Source organism: Elephas maximus, chromosome 3 (assembly GCF_024166365.1).
Source record: "Elephas maximus indicus isolate mEleMax1 chromosome 3, mEleMax1 primary haplotype, whole genome shotgun sequence".
Lineage (NCBI taxonomy): Eukaryota > Metazoa > Chordata > Mammalia > Proboscidea > Elephantidae > Elephas > Elephas maximus.
This window is the reverse complement of record NC_064821.1, coordinates 22,030,812-22,047,870: the sequence shown is the minus strand read 5'-3', so window position 1 is coordinate 22,047,870 and position 17,059 is coordinate 22,030,812. Positions and strand designations below refer to the sequence as shown.

The 17,059-nt window shown below is 38.6% G+C and overlaps 1 protein-coding gene and 1 pseudogene across 1 annotated transcript; both read left to right on the top strand.

Moving 5' to 3' along the window:
• Nucleotides 1-17,059, top strand: part of LOC126074056 (olfactory receptor 7G2-like) — a 678,546-nt pseudogene that overhangs the window by 180,400 nt on the left and 481,087 nt on the right.
• On the top strand, nt 364-1,302 carry LOC126071049 (olfactory receptor 7G2-like). Its single transcript, XM_049875352.1, has one exon. It carries the CDS (start codon nt 364-366, stop codon nt 1,300-1,302), a length of 939 nt encoding a protein of 312 aa, XP_049731309.1.

Genomic DNA, 17,059 nt, shown 5'->3' with positions numbered 1-17,059 from the left:
CACCCTTTCCAAAATAAATAAATGTTCACACTCTGCTATATCAGCTTCTGCATCTTTTTTAAATAACCAAATAATATGCATGCAGATGGTAGCGCTTCTGTATTCACCTCCACTCCTCTCGTTCCCATAAAAAAAAAAAATGACTACCCTTTCACCCCTTTCCAAACTCAATAAATATTGACACTCTGCTATATCAACTTCTGGTCTTTTTTGGTTTTTGTTTTGCCAAATAATGTGCACACTGACAGTATCACCATTGTATTCCTGTATTCCCCTCCATTCCTCCCATTCCCATCCCAAGATGGTGTTTGCTGACATTTGATTGTAAGTCACCTCATCATCTCTATCAGATCCATCAACAATATGGAACCTAGAAACCAAACAGAAGTTTCAGAATTCCTTCTCCTGGCACTGACAGAGGATCCCAAAGTGCAGCCTCTCCTTTTTAGCCTGTTTTTGTCCATGTATCTGGTCACTGTCCTGGGAAACCTGCTCATCCTCCTGGCCGTCAGCTCTGACCCCCACCTCCACACCCCCATGTACTTCTTTCTTTCCAATCTCTCATTTACTGACATCTGTTTCAGCACCACCATGATTCCAAAGATGCTGGTGAACCTCCAAGCACAGAATCAGAGCATCACTTATGCAGGATGCCTCACCCAGACCTGCTTTGTCCTGAGTTTTGGTAGTTTGGAAAGTTTTCTCCTTTCAGTAATGGCCTATGACCACTATGTGGCCATTTGTCACCCACTGAGATACACAGCTATCACAAATCCCCGCCTCTGTGGCCTGCTGAGTCTAGTCTCCTTGCTCTTTAGCATTTTGGATGCTCTGCTCCACAGTCTGATGTTGTTGCAACTGTCCTTCTGCACAGACCTGGAAATTCCTTACTTCTTCTGTGAAGTTGTTCAGGTGATCAGAGTTGCCTGTTCTGAAACCCTCATCAATAACATCATCTTATGTTTTACGGCTAGCATACTGGGTGCTCTTCCTTTCTCTGGAATCATTTTCTCTTATACTCAAATTGTCTCTTCCATTTTGAGAATACCTTCAGCAGGTGGAAAGTATAAAGCTTTTTCTACCTGTGGTTCTCACCTTTCAGTTGTTTCCTTATTCTATGGGACAACTTTAGGTGCGTATATGAGTACAACATTTACACACTCTTCCAGGAAGACTGCAGTAGCTTCAATGCTGTACACTGTAGTTACTCCCATGATGAATCCCTTCATCTACAGTCTGAGAAACAGGGACATAAAGGGAGCCTTTAGGAGCATTATCAGGTACACACCTGCTTTTCAGTGATTATATTATCTCCTTTGGGTTTGGATTTCTAGATTGCATCAAAGTGACAGAGTCACAGATGGCTGCAACAGACTCAGCTGTCATAACCAGACATCAAGCTCAGAGACACAAAATAGACTGTCCTTGGACCTATTGTTAATAGAGGACTTAGTATTAATAGACCTTTCCATAGAATCATACAGAGGATATCTCCTCCCATATGATCACTGAGAATAGCATCATATATCCCTTTCTAATCAAAGTTCTGTCTGGGAGAAAATAATTGCTATGAGAGCTTTATACTGACAATGTAGAGTATGTTTTCTCTTGAGAAGTTAATTCGTATAACCACCACAAGCACTTAATACAATGCCTGGCACCTAATACTCAATAAAATTTAACTAGGACCACTGTGTTCTATATGTTGCCATAATATATAAGGCTTATTATTTCTTGTTCTCACATATTTTCCACTTTCCTCAGGATTTTTATTGGTTTACCATTATTGTACATTTTAAGGTCATCTCTACTTTGAGGAGATAGCTCTTCCCCAGTCATCTTTTGAGTGCCTTCCAACCTGGGAGGCTCATCTTCCAGCACTATATCAGACAATGTTCAGCTGCTATTCATAAGGTTTTCATTGGCTAACGCTTTTCAGAAGTAGACTTCCGGGTCCCTCTTCCTAGTCTGTCTTAGTCTGGAAGCTCAGCTGAAACCTGTCCTCCATGGGTGACCCTGCTGGTATCTGAATACCAGTGGCATAACTTCCAGCATCACAGCGACACACAAGCCCCCACAGTATGACAAACTGACAGACAGGTGGTACGAGTCAAAATGAGAAGAAACAGCTGCAAATATCCATTAATAATCGGAACCTGGAATGTAAGAAGTATGAATCTAGAAAAATTGGAAATTGTCAAAAGTGAAATGGAACACATAAACATCAATATCCTAGGCATTAGTGAGCTGAAATGGACTGGTATTGGCCATTTTGAATTGGACAATCATATAGTCTACTATGCTGGGAATGACAACTCGAAGAGGAATGGTGTTGCATTCATTATCGAAAAGAACGTTTCAAGATCTATCCTGAAGTATAACGCTGTTCGTGATACGATAATATCCATACACCTACAAGGAAGACCAGTTAATATGACTATTATTCAAATTTATGCACCAACCACTAAGGTCAAAGATGAAGAAATAGAAGATTTTTATCAGCTGCTGCAGTCTGAAATTAATCAAACATGCAATCAAGATGCATTGATAATTACTGGCGATTGGAACACAAAAGCTGGAAACAAAGAAGGACCAGTAGTTTGGAAAATATGCCCTTGGTGATAGAAACAATGCTGTAGATAGAATGATGGAATTTTGCAAGATCAATGACTTCTTCATTGCAAATACCTTCTTTTACCAACATAAACGGCGACTATGCACATGGACCTCACCAAATGGAACACAGAAACCAAATCGACTACATCTGTGGAAAGAGACGATGGAAAAGCTCAATATCATCAGTCAGAACAAGGCCAGGGGCCAACTGTGGAACAGACCGTCAATTACTCATATGCAAGTTCAAGCTGAAGCTGAAGAAAATCAGAGAAAGTCCACAAAAGCCAAAATATTACCTTGAGTATATCCCGCCTGAATTTAGAGACCATCTCAAGAATAAATTTGACATATTGAACACTAGTGACCAAAGACCAGACGAGTTGTGGAATGACATCAAGGACATCATCCATGAAGAAAGCAAGAGGTCACTGAAAAGACAGGAAAGAAAGAAAAGACCAAGGTGGATGTCAGCGGAGACTCTGAAACTTGATCTTGAGTGTCGAGCAGCTAAAGCAAAAGGAAGAATTGATGAAGTAAAAGCACTGAACAGAAGATTTCAAAGGGCCTCTCGAGAAGACAAAGTAAAGTATTGTAATGACATGTGCAAAGAGCTGGAGATGGAAAACCAAAAGGGAAGAACACGCTCGGCATTTCTCAAGCTGAAAGAACTGAAGAAAAAAATTCAAGTCTCGATTTGCAATAGTGAAGGATTCCATGGGAAAAATATTACATGATGCAGGAAGCATCAAAAGAATATGGAAAGAATACACAGAGTCATTATACCAAAAAGAATTACTCGATATTTAGGCATTTCAAGAGGCAGCATATGATCAGGAACTGATGGTACTGAAGGAAGAAGTCCAAGCTGCTCTGAAGGCATTGACGAAAAACAAGGCTCCAGGAATTGATGGAATATCAGTTGAGATGTTTCAACAAACAGATGCAGGTCTGGAGATGCTCATTTGTCTATGCCAAGAAATATGGAAGACAGCTTCCTGGCCAACTGACTGGAAGAGATCCGTATTTATGCCTATTCCCAAGAAAGGTGATCCAACCGATTGTGGAAACTACAAAAGAATATCATTAATATCACAAGTAAGCTTAAGATCTTTCAAAAATGGCTGGAGCAGCATATTGACAGGGAACTGCCAGAAATTCAGACCAGTTTCAGAACAGGACATGGAACCAGGGATATCACTGCTGATGTCAGATAGATCCTGGCTGAAAGCAGAGAATACCAGAAAGATGTTTACCTGTGTTTTATTGACTATGCAAAGGCATTCTACTGTGTGGATCATAACAAACTATGGGAAACACTGTGAAGAATGGGAATTCGAGAACACTGAATTATGCTCATGAGGAACCTTTACATAGATCAAGAGGCAGCTGTTCGGACAGAACAAGCAGATACTGATTGGTTTAAAGTCAGGAAAGGTGTGTGTCAGGATTGTATTCTTTCACCATATCTATTTAATCTGTATGCTGAACAAATAATCGGAGAAGCTGGACTATATGAAGAAGAACGGGGCATCAGGATTGGAGGAAGACTCATTAACAACCTGGGTTATGCAGATGACACAACCTTGCTTGCTGAAAGTGAAGAGAACTTGAAGCACTTACTGATGAAGATGAAAGACCACAGCCTTCAGTATGGATTGCACCTCAACATAAAGAAAACAAAAATCCTCACAACTGGACCAATGAGCAACATCATGATAAACGGAGAAAAGATTGAAGTTGTCAAGGATTTCATTTTACTTAGATCCACAATCAACAGCCATGGAAGCAGCAGTCAAGAAATCAAAACACGCATTGCACTGGGCAAATCTGCTGCAAAGGACCTCTTCAAAGTGTTGAAGAGCAAAGATGTCACCCTGAAGACTAAGGTGTGCCTGACCCAAGCCATGGTATTTTCAGTCACATCATATGCATGTGAAAGCTGGACAATGAATAAGGAAGACCAAAGAGGAGTTGACGCCTTTGAATTACGGTGTTGGTGAAAAATACTGGCTATACCATGGACCGCCAGAAGAAGGAACAAATCTGTGTTGGAAGAAGTGCGGCCAGAATGCTCCTTAGAGGCAAGGATGGCGAGACTGCATCTCATACACTTTGGACATGTTGTCAGGAGGGCTCGGTCCCTGGAGAAGGACACCATGCTTGGCAGAGTACAGGGTCGGTGGAAAAGACGAAGACCCTCAACGAGGTGGGCTGACACAGCGGCTGCAACAATGAATCCAAGCAACGCAACGATTGTAAGGATGGCTCAGGACCGGGCGGTGTTCCCTTCTGTTGTTCCCAGGGTCGCTGTGAGTCAGAACTGACCCGACGGCACCGAACAACAACGACATTAGCACATTTTACTCATCTTAGTAATTAGATCAGAAGAGTAATTGTTGAGCAGGCAGGGAAGGGTTGGGAGTCTGTTTTGGAACCACATTTGCTTGGATCTTTATTAAAAAAAACAAAAATATTCATCAGAATGTATATGAGATGTCACTTTTCTCTTTAGTCACTTATTTTGCTGTTTTTCTTTCTCATCTCTGGTGAGTCCACACAGAGGCTGAGTAAAATTAACTGAATCATTGAAGTTTTAGGGGATTGGTTGTACTCTTAGGGATCTCATACAAAAGTTTGTAATGTATTTTTATGAGGAAAATAATTTTTCTGTGGACATGAACTTTATTTTGAGGAAGATGTATACAGTGTAAAATAGAATGGGACAAAGGGGAAGTTGGCAGACTTAGGGAGATCATTTTTCCACAACCACAAAGAAGCAGAGCCATCAGTCAGAACCGTCTCTGGGTGCTGGGGTGACAACAAAACAGATCTCATAGGAGAATTAATGACGTGGCTGGAGAGACTTCTGATCACCATTGATAGTGGTAGTGGGATTGTGTTCAGCACTAAATCAGGAGGTCAGCTCCTCCCCAGACACACAGGTGTGCTGTAGTACAAAGTTGTCTCCCTTTGCGTTCATAAAACACTTGCAGAGATAAGTCACCTGAGGCCTTGTTCATACTGCTGTTTTCCATACCTCACCCAAGACCTACTGACTTTGATATCTGGGGAGTCATCTGAAGGATGAACATTCTAAATAATTACTCCTTTGAGATTTTGATGCATGCCGAAGTTTCAGAAGTACGGCTTTAATATTAGACGATAAGAGAATGGATTTAGAATCTAGAATATGAAAGAATCTGGAGAGTGGAATCTTCTCAATTTTACTTATTATTAAAATATCATGTGCAAAGTACCATATGAAATGTATCAATAGTTCTTAAAGAATAGTAATATAATGAAAACTCACATACCCATGACCTGGGTTACAAAATAATGACATCACCATATAATTCAATGAATACTCTCTCAGTCTTTTGCTCTGCACCCTCCCATTGGCAAACACTACCTTGAAATCTATATTTATCATTTTTTCTGAAGTTCTTCTGTTTTGTTGAATCTTATTGTTATGGATTTAATTATGCCTCCTAAAAAGGTAGGTTGAAGTCTTAACTCCTATAAATGTGACTTTGGAAATAAAATATTTGAAGATGTTACCTGTTAACATAACGTCATGCTGAATTAGGGAGTGTCCTAAACCAATGTGAGTGGTGTCATTATAAAAGAGAAGATATTGAGACAGACAGTCAAAGAAGGAGGATGCCATGGGGAGACAAAGGAAGAGATGGATTTACGCTGCAGCTACAAGCTAAAGAATTAAAAAAAAAAAAAGGGATACCAGAAATTGAGAGAGACAAGAAAGGATCTTCCCTCAGAGGTTCAGAAAGTACATAGTCCTGTTGACAACCTGAATTTGGATTTTAACCTCCAGAATTTTGACAGAATTTTTTTTCTCATTTTAAGGCACTCACTTTGTGGTGGTTTGATATTGCAGCCCTGTATAATTAATATTGTTGTTCTGAGTGATTCCAAATCGTAGTGACCCTATGTGACAGAGTACAGCTGCCCCATAGGGTTTTATAAGCTGTAATCTTTATGGAAGCAAATCACCAGGTCTTTCTCTCACGGGGCTTTTGGGCAGTTTCGAACCATCACCCTTTTGGCTAGCAGCCAAGGGTTTAATCATTGAGCCACCAGGGCTCCTTTGCTACACCTGTGAAATTGCCAGCATTTGATTGTACTTGCTCTACAAAACTGGTAATATGATTCAAGATAGTCCTTTTATCACTCCTGAGTGTATTCCTACACAATTTATAAATTTGACTATTTTTAAACTTATTAATAGTGAAATTTTCATGAATGAATTCTGCGTGCTGATTCCGCTTTTGAAATTCAATCATGTTACTTTGTGTAATCATAATTCATTTATTCTCAATGCTGTATATTTTTACGTTATGTGTGGTGACATTACAAAATATGTATCCCTGCTGATGTTGATGGAAATTTTGGTAGCTAATTTTCTATTATGAATAAATCTGTTTAAATATACCCATGTATGTCTCTTGGTGGAAATGAGAATGAATTTCACACTGGGGTGGATTTTGGGGGTGTAGGGAAGCACCTACTCTGCTTTGAGAACTTCCAAAGGGTTTTCTTCAGTGGATGAATGAATTTAAACATCCGTAAGAAGTTCCTGATGATCCATGTCATTGCTAATACATTTTCACTTATTCTATTCAGTGGGTGTGGAAATTATTTCATCTAGATTATTTCATGACATTTCTTTTATTATCGATGAAGCCAAGCACCTTCTCACATATTTATGAGCCATTTATTTTTCCTCTTGTGGGAATTTCCTCTCTTGTGTTTCTATTGAGCTGTTTATCCTTTTCTTACTAATTCATACCAATTCTTTATACAACCAGGATGTAATCCTTTGTCAGTTATATGCACAGCTATTTCTTCTTTAGATGCATGACTCTTTTTTCCATATATTTTATAGTGTTCTCAGATGAACACAGGTGCTTAGTTTTAATACAATTTTATTTCTCACAACTTTCCGTAATGGATTGTGCTCAACAGATCTTGTTTTTGAAACCACTAATTACCTCAAACTAAAGAATTTATAGTTTTTCTTTTACATTTGAAGTCTGGACCCACCTGTAATTTATTTTTGCCTTTGATATGATGCAGGAATTCAAGTTCATTTTTATGTTGCTGAATCCTTTATTAAATAATCCATCTTCTGCAATAAATAAAGTGTCCCTTTATATCCTGATCTTTGTATGGACTGTCTCTTGATCAATAAGTCCTTTTATCTATTCATGTACTCCAATTGCGGGTCTTAGTTATTTTAACATAACATTCAGCTAAGAATACATTTGTCGTCATAACAATTTCCAACATCATCCAGTTAGATGGTGTCAGTTTTCTTGATATTGTTATTAGGTTAGGGATGCCTTCAAATGAACCTAAAGAAAGAAGACTAGAATTCATTTACAGAAGGGAGGGTTGTCCATGTGCGCAAAGGCCCGAAAAGGGTGTGAGCAGGAAGAATTGGGGGGAGAGGATGGCATATTCCTGGTGTGGGTATGGGAATTATCCAATGTAAAATGCTTCCTTCTTTGAGCCTTGTTCCTCAAGGATATGCAATGCTCTAAGATCAGAATGGAGCCCTGGTTGCACAGTGGGTAAGAGCTATGTCTGCTAACCAAAAGGTCCGCAGTTTGAATCCACCAGTCACTCCTTGGGAACCCTATAGGGCCATTCTACTTTGTCCTATAGGGTTGCTATGAGTCGGAATGGACTAGGTGGCAATGGGTTTGGTTTGGTTTTGGAAGATCAGAATGATAGCAAAAAACATTTACCAATGAGGACCCATGGCTTTGGAATGCTCAAGGGCCATAAAGACTGCAAAGAGTACACCTTTGACAACACATTCAACAGCCCTTTCTAGGTCCATGGACTGTACACCTGAGCCCAGGGACCATTCCTTCTGCACATATCTCATCCTTGTAAAACCCCATAATGAAGTTTTTTTTTTTTTTTTTTAATTTTACCACGGTAAAATATATATAATAAAACATTTGCCATTTAAACCATTTTTAAGGATGTCGTTGTTGTTGTTAGGTGCTGTCACATTTGTTCCAACTCATACTGACACTTTCCACAACAGAATGAAACACTGCCCAGTGCTGAGCCATCCTCACAATTGTTGCTATGTTTGAGCCCATTATTTCAGCAACTCTGTCAATCCATCTGGTTGAGGGTCTTCCTCTTTTTTGGTGACCCTCTACTTTACCAAGCATGATGTCCTTCTCCAGGTACTGATCCCTCCTTATAACATGTCCAAAGTATGTGAGACGTAATCTCGCCATATCTACTTCTAAGGAGCATTCTGGTTGTGCTTCTTCCAAGACAGATTTGTTCCCAGTCCATGGTATATTCAGTATTCATCACCAACACCACAATTCAAAGGTGTCTATTTTTCTTTGGCTTTCCTCATTCATTGTCCAGCTTTCCCCATTCATTGTCCAGCTTTCCCCATTCATTGTCCAGCTTTCCCATGCATATGAGGCAACTGAAAACACCATACCTTGGGTCAGGCTTACCGTGGTCTTCAAGATGACATCTTTGCTTTTTGACACTTCAAAGAGGTCTTTTGCAGCAGATTTGCCTAATGTTATGCACCTTTGATTTCTTGACTGCTGTTTCCATGGGCGTTGATTGTGAATCTAAGTAAAATGAAATCCTTGACAACTTCAATCTTTTCTCTGTTTATCACGATGTTGCTTATCAGTCCAGTTGTGAGGACTTTTGTTTTCTGTATGTTGAGATGTGATCCACACTGAAGGCTGTGGTCTTTGATCTTCTTTGCAGCAGCTTTGCCTAATGTTATGCACCTTTGATTTCTTGACTGCTGTTTCCATGGGTGTTGATTGTGAATCTAAGTAAAATGAAATCCTTGACAACTTCAATCTTTTCTCTGTTTATCACGATGTTGCTTATCAGTCCAGTTGTGAGGACTTTTGTTTTCTGTATGTTGAGATGTGATCCACACTGAAGGCTGTGGTCTTTGATCTTCATCAGTAAGTGCTTCAAGTCCTCTTCACTTTCAGCAACCAAGGTTGTGCCATCTTCATAATGCACTTTGTTAATGGATCTTCCTCCAATTCTGATGCCCCATTTTCTTCTTATAGTCCAGCTTCTTGGGTTATTTGCTCAGCATACAGATTGAATAAGTATGGTGAAAGGATACAATCCTGGCACACACCTCTCCTGACTTTAAATCACACAGTATCCCCTTGTTCAGTTACAATAAGTGCATGTGTCTAGTTGTACAACTATCACCAGTATCCATTTCTTAGTGGTTTTCATCACCACAAATAGAAACCACTTATTGTTTACGCATTCGTTTGTTGATTGGCGCTTGGGTTGTTTACACATTTTGGCTATTGTGAAAAATACTGCAATCAATGCTGTTGTAAAGCAACATGAGTCTCTGCCTGCAGGACTTTTGGATATATATGTGGGAGTAGAAGTGGTCATTATAGGTTTAACTTTTTAAGAAACACTAAAGTGTTTTCCAAAATGCTGCACCATTTTACATTGCCACCAGCAATTAATGAGCATTCCAATTTCTCCACATTCTCATCAATACTTGTTAATTTCCAAATTTCTGATGATACCCATCCTGGTAGATGTGAGGGGGTATCTGATTGTAGTTTTGATTTATATCTCCCTTCAGACTCTTGATGTTCAGCATCTTTCTATGTGCTTGCTGGCCATTTGTATATCTTCTTTGGAGAAATGTCTATTCAAGTTTTAGCTCATTTTCAAATTTGGTTTTTTGTCTTTTTCTCATTGAGTTGTAGGAATTTTTTCAGTTTTCTGGACATGAATCCCTTATCAGATACATGATTCCCAAATATTTTCTCCTGTTTTGTAGGTTGTCCCTTCCTTTCCTTGATAAGGTGCTTTGAATTACAAAAGCTTTAAATTTATTTTTACTTTTAATACCACTTTTATTAAAACACAAAGCCCACCCTTTTCAAATGTACAATTCAGTGATTTTTACAGTGATTCACAAAGTTTTTCATCGGTCATCATTATGTAATTCCAGACATTCTCATCACCCCCAAAAATGAAACCCCATACCCGTTAGCAGTACCTGCACATTGGTCTGGTCACTCATCCCCTAGAAACCACTAATCCTATTTCTCTCTATGGCTTTCACAATTCTGGGTATTCCATATAAATGAAATCATAAAATATATGGCTTTATTTGGCCTGGTTTCTTTCATTTAGTGTAACGTTTTCAAGGTTCATCCACGTTGGAGAAAGTATCATAACTTCATTCCTTTTTTGGCTGAATAATATTCCATTTTAAAGCTATACCACATTTTGGTTATTAATTCATGGGCCGATAGACATTTGAGTCTTTTTTTTTTATATATTCCTACGGTGACTAATGCTGATATAAACATTTGAGTACAAGTTCTTGTGTAGGCATAGATTTTCAATTACATTGAGTAGGTACCTGGGTGGGGGAATTCCTGAGCTATAAAGTAACACTGTATTTTATACTTTGAGGAATTGCCAAACTGTTTTACAAAGTGGCTGAATGACTTTACATTCCCACCATCTGTCTATGACGGTTCCAATTTCTCTGTATCTTTCCAACACTTGTTATTTATCTGTATATACAGAGAAGGATTCTATAGTAAATGATGCAGGAAGCATCAAAAGAAGATGGAAGGTATACACAGAGTCACTGTACCAAAAAAAGAATTGGTCTATGTTCAACCATTTTAAGAGGTAGCATATGATTGAGAACCAATGGTCTGAAGGAAGAGGTCCAAGCTGTACCAAGAGTACTGGCAAAAAGCCAGGCTCCAAGAATTGACAGAATACAAACTGAGATGTGTCAACAAATGGATGCAGCACTGGAAGTGCTCACTCATCTATGCAGATAAATTTGAAAGACAGCTATCTGGCCAACCTACTGGAAGAGATTCATATTTTGTATTGTGCAAATTATCAAAAAATATCATTAATATACTCAAGTAAAATTTTGCTGAAGATGACTCAAAAGTGTTTGCAGCAGTACATCAACAGGGAACTGCCAGAAATTCAAACCAGATTCAGAAGAGGACGTTGAACAAGGAATATCATTGCTGAGGTCAGATGGATCATGGTTGAAAGCAGAGTCTACTGGAAGGATGTTTACCTGTGTTTTATTGACTATGCAAAAGCATTCTGCTGTGTGGATCAGAACAAATTATGGATAACCTTGTGAAAAATGGAATTCCAGAATACTTCATTAAGCTTATCAGGAACTTGTACTGATATCAAGAGCCAGTCTTTCAAACAGAACAAGGGGATACTGTGTGACTTAAAGTCAGGAAAGGTGTGTGTTAGGGTGGTATCTTTCACCGTACTTATTCAATCTGTATGCTGAGGAAATAATCCAAGAAGCTGGACTATATAAAGAAGATGACATCAGAATTGGAGAAAGACTCATTAACAGCCTGTGCTATGCAGATAACACAACCTTCCTTGCTGAAAGTGAAGAGGACTTGAAGTACATACTGATGAAGATCAATGACTACAGCCTTCACTATGAACTACACCTCAACATAACGAAAATAAAAATCCTCACAAATGGACCAATAAGGAACATCATGAGAAATGGAGAAAAGATTGAAGTTGTCAAGGATTTCATTTTACTTGGATTTAGATAAACACCCACAGAAGCAGCACTCAAGATATCAAACGATGCATTGCATTGATCAAATCTGCTGCAAAAGGCTTTTTTTAATTTTATTTTGCTTTAAGTGAAAGTTTACAAATCAGTCAGTCTCTCATACAAAAATATATACACATCTTGCTATATACTCCTAATTGTTCTCCCCCTAATGAGACAGCACACTCCTTCCCTCCACTCTCTCTTTTTTGTCCATTAGGACACCTTCTGACTTCTGCTCTCTCATCTCCCCTCCAGACAGGAGATGCCAACATAGTCTCATGTGTCAACCTGATCCGAGAAGTTCATTCTTCACCAGAATCATTTTCTATCCCGTAGTCCAGGCCAACCTTGTCTGAAGACTTGGCTTTGGTAATGGATCCTGTCTTGGGTTAACAGAAGGTATCAAGACCATGACCTCCGGAGTCATTCTAGTCTCAGTCAGACCATTAAGTCCAGTCTTTTTATGAGAATTTGGGGTCTGCATCCCACTGCTCTCCTGCTCCCTCAGGGGTTCTCTGTTGTATTTGCTGTCAGGGCAATCATCGGTTGTAGCTGGGCACCATCTAGTTCTCCTGGTCTCAGGCTGATGTAGTCTCTGGTTTATGTGGTCCTTTCTGTCCCTTGGGCTCATAATTATCTTACTGCTTAGTGTTCTTCACTCTCCTTTGCTCCAGGTGGGCTGAGGCCCATTGATGCATCTTAGATGGCCACTTGCTAGCATTTAAGACCCCAGAAGCCACTCTACAAAGTGGAATGCAGAATGTTTCCTTAATAGATGTTATTATGCTGATTGACTTAGATGTCCCCTGAAACCATGGCCCCCAAACCCCGCCCCGACTATACTCGGCTTTGAGGCACTGAGTTTATTCAGGAAACTTCTTTGCATTTGGTTTAGCCCAGGTGTGCTGACCTCAACTGTATTGTACGTTGTCTTTCCCTTCACCTAAAATAATTAGTGGAAACCCCTCTCCCTCCTTCCCTCCCTCCACCCTCTCATAACCATCAAAGAATATTTTCTTCTCTGTTTAAACTATTTCTCAAGATATTATAATGGTGGTCTTATACAAATTTGTCCTTTTGCAACTGACTAATTTCACTCAGCATAAGGCGTTCCAGATTCCTCCATGTTATGAAATGTTTGACGGATTTATCATTGTTCTTTATTGATGCGTAGTACTCCATTGTGTGAATATACCATAATTTATTTATCCACTCATCAGTTCATGGGCACACTGGTTGTTTCCATCTTTCTACTATTGCAAACAGTGCTGCAATGAACATGCGTGTGCATATATCTGTTCCTGTAAAGGCTCTTTTTTCTCTAGAATATATTCCAAGGAGTGGGATTGCTGGATCCTATGGTACTTCTATTTATACTTTTTTAAGAAAGTGCCAAATTAATTTCCAAAGTGGCTGTATCATTTTACATTCCCACCAGCAGCGTATAAGTGTTCCGATCTCTCCACAGCCTCTCCAACATTTATTATTTTGTGTTTTTTGGATTAATGCCAGCCTTGTTGGAGTGAGATGGTATCTCATTGTAGTTTTGATTGGCATTTCTCTAATGGCTAATGATCGTGAGCATTTCCTCATGTATCTGTTAGCCATTGAATGTCTTCTTTAGTGAAGTGTCTGTTCATAGATCTTTTGCCCATATTTTAATTGGGTTATTTGTCTTTTTGTAGGTGAGTTTTTGCAGTATCATGTAGATTTGAAAGATCACTTGCTGATCAGAAATGTCATAGCTAAAAACTTTTTCCCAATCTGTGGGTAATCTTTTTACTCATTTGGTGAAGTCTTTGGATGAGCATAGGTGTTTGATTTTTAGGAGCTTCCAGTTATCTAGTTTCTCTTCTGCGTTGTTAGTAATGTTTTGTATACTATTTGTGCCATGTATTACAGCTCCTAACATTGTCCCTATTTTTTCTTCCATGGTCTTTATCATTTTAGATTTTACATTTAAGTCTTTGATGCATTTTGAGCTCATTTTTGTGTATGGTATGAGGTATGGGTCTTGTGTCATTTTTTTGCAGATGGATATCCAGTTACGCCAGCACCATTTCTTAAAGAGACTGTCTTTTCCCCGATTTAACTGACTCTTTGTCAAATATGAGCTGCTCATGTGTGGACGGATTTAAGCCTAGATTCTCAGTTCTGTTCCATTGGTCTATGTATCTGGTTTTTATACTAGTACCAAGCTGTTTTCACTATTGTGGCAGTATAATAGGTTCTAAAATCAGACAGAGTGAGGTCTCCTCCATTCTTCTTCTTTTTCACCAATGCTTTATTTCTCCGGGGCCTCTTTCCCTTCCATATGAAGTTGGTGATTTGTTTCTCCACCTCATTAAAAAATGTCGTTGGTATTTGGGTTGGAATTGCATTGTATGTACAGTTTGCATTTGTAGACTAGATATTTTTACAATGTTAAATGTTCTTATCCATATGCATGTGAAAGCTGGACAATGAATAAGGAAGACCGAGGAACTGAGGCCTTTGAATTGTGGTGTTGGCAAGGAATACTGAATATACCATGGACTGCCAAAAGAACAAACAAATCTGTCTTGGAAGAAGTACAGCCAGAATGCTTGTTAGAAGCAAGGATGGTGAGACCACGTCTTACATACTTTGGACATGTTGTCAGGAGGAATTAGTTTCTGGAGAATGATATCATGCTTGGCAGAGTACAGGGTCAGTGGAAAAGAGGAAGACCCTCAACGAGGTGGATTCACACAGTGGCTGCAACACTGAGCTCAAGCATAACAATGATTGTAAGGATGGCTCAGGACCGGGCAGTGTTTTGTTCTGTTGTGCATTGGGTCGCTATGAGTCGGAACCAACTCGATGGCACCTAACAACAACAACATATCAGGAGAAATAAACTACAAGTGATTGGAGTAGCAGAACAGAGGAAGATAACACAGAATACAGACAGAATTGTTGAAGGTTTGTTGGCAGAGAGCTTCTCTGATATCATGAAAGATGAGACAATACCTATACAAAAACCTCACTGAACCCCACAATAGGTAGATTCTAAAAGAAAGTCATAAACACATATTATAATCAAATTTGCCAAAACCAAAGATAAAGAGAAAATTTTAAAAGTGGCTAGGAAAAAGCAAAAAGTAACCTACAAAGGAAATTCCATAAGACTAGACTCTGACTACGTGGCAGAAACCATGCAGGCAAGAAGGCAATGAGATGACATAGATAAAGCCTTGAAGGAAAGAAAAAAATTGCTACCAAAGACTTACATACCCAGCAAAACTGTGTCTCAAATATGATGGTGAAATTAGGGCATTTCCAGATAAAGAAAAGTTTAGGAAATTTGCAAAAGCCAAACCAAATTACAAGAAATACTGAAGGGAGTCCTCCAATTAGAAAATCAATAACATCAGATAACAACTCAGTATTAGAACATAGGAAAGAACAACCAGTTATCAACTCAGATAGGGAAGTCATAAAAATAAATCAAAGCAAAACACTAAAAATAGGGAAACAGAGATGTCAGTATGTAAAAGATGACAACATTCAAACAAAAAAGAGGGACTAAACAATGTAGTCATAGATCTTTCATACAGAGAGAAAGTCAAGGTGACATAAAGAAATAAAAGATTGGTTTAAACTTAGAAAAATAGGGGTAAACATTAAGGTAAACACCAAGAAGACTAACAATCCTACACATCAAAATAAAAGAAATGAAAAAGAACAAGAAAAACATAAAGACTCAGCAAATATAAAATGAACAAAAATGAAAATGAAAAGAAAATACATAAAGAAAAATGACTCAACACAGAAAATTAAGTGGAACAAATAAACTGTCAGCAACACCACCCAAACACACACACACACACACAAATCATCAAAATGACAGCACGGAACTCATACCTATCAAAGCTTACGCTGACTATAAATGGACTAAATACACCAATAAAGAGACAGAGAGTGGCAGAATGGATAAAAAAACACAACCCATCTATATGCTGCCTACAAGACACACCTTAGGCTTAAAGACACAAACAACCTAAAACTCAAAGGATGGGAAAAAATATAACAAGCAAACAACAATAAAAAAAAGAGGAGGAGTGGCAATATTAATCTCTGACAAAGTACACTTTAAGGCAAAATCCACCACAAAGGATAAGGAAGAACACTGTATAATAATTAAAGGGTCAGTATACCAGGAGGACATAACCATAATAAATATGTATGCACCCAATGAAAGGGCTCCAAAATACATAAACTCTAACAGCATTGAAAATAGAAATAGACAGCTCCACAGTAATAGTGGGAGACTTCAACATACCTTGTTCAGTAAAGGACAGAACATCCAGAAAGACCCTCAAAAAAGACACAGAACATCCAAATACCACAATCAACCAACTTGATCCCATGGACATATACAGAACACTCCATCCAACAGCAGCCAAGTATACTTTCTTTTCAAACACACATGGAACATTCTCCAGAATAGACTACATATTTGGACACAAAGCAAGCCTTAAGAGAATTCAAAACATTGAAATAATACAAAGCATCTTTTCTGACCATAAAGTCAAAAATGTGGAAATCAATAAAAGGAAAAAAAAAATCAAACATATTAAAACTGAACAACACCTTGCTCAGAAACTACTGGGTTATAGAAGAAATTAAGGATGAAATAAAGAAATTCACAGAATTAAATGAGAATGAAAACACATCGTACCCGAACTTTGGGACACAGCAAAAGGAATGTTCCGAGGTCAATTTATAACAGTAAATGCACATCCACAAAGAAGAAAGGGCCAAAATCAAAAC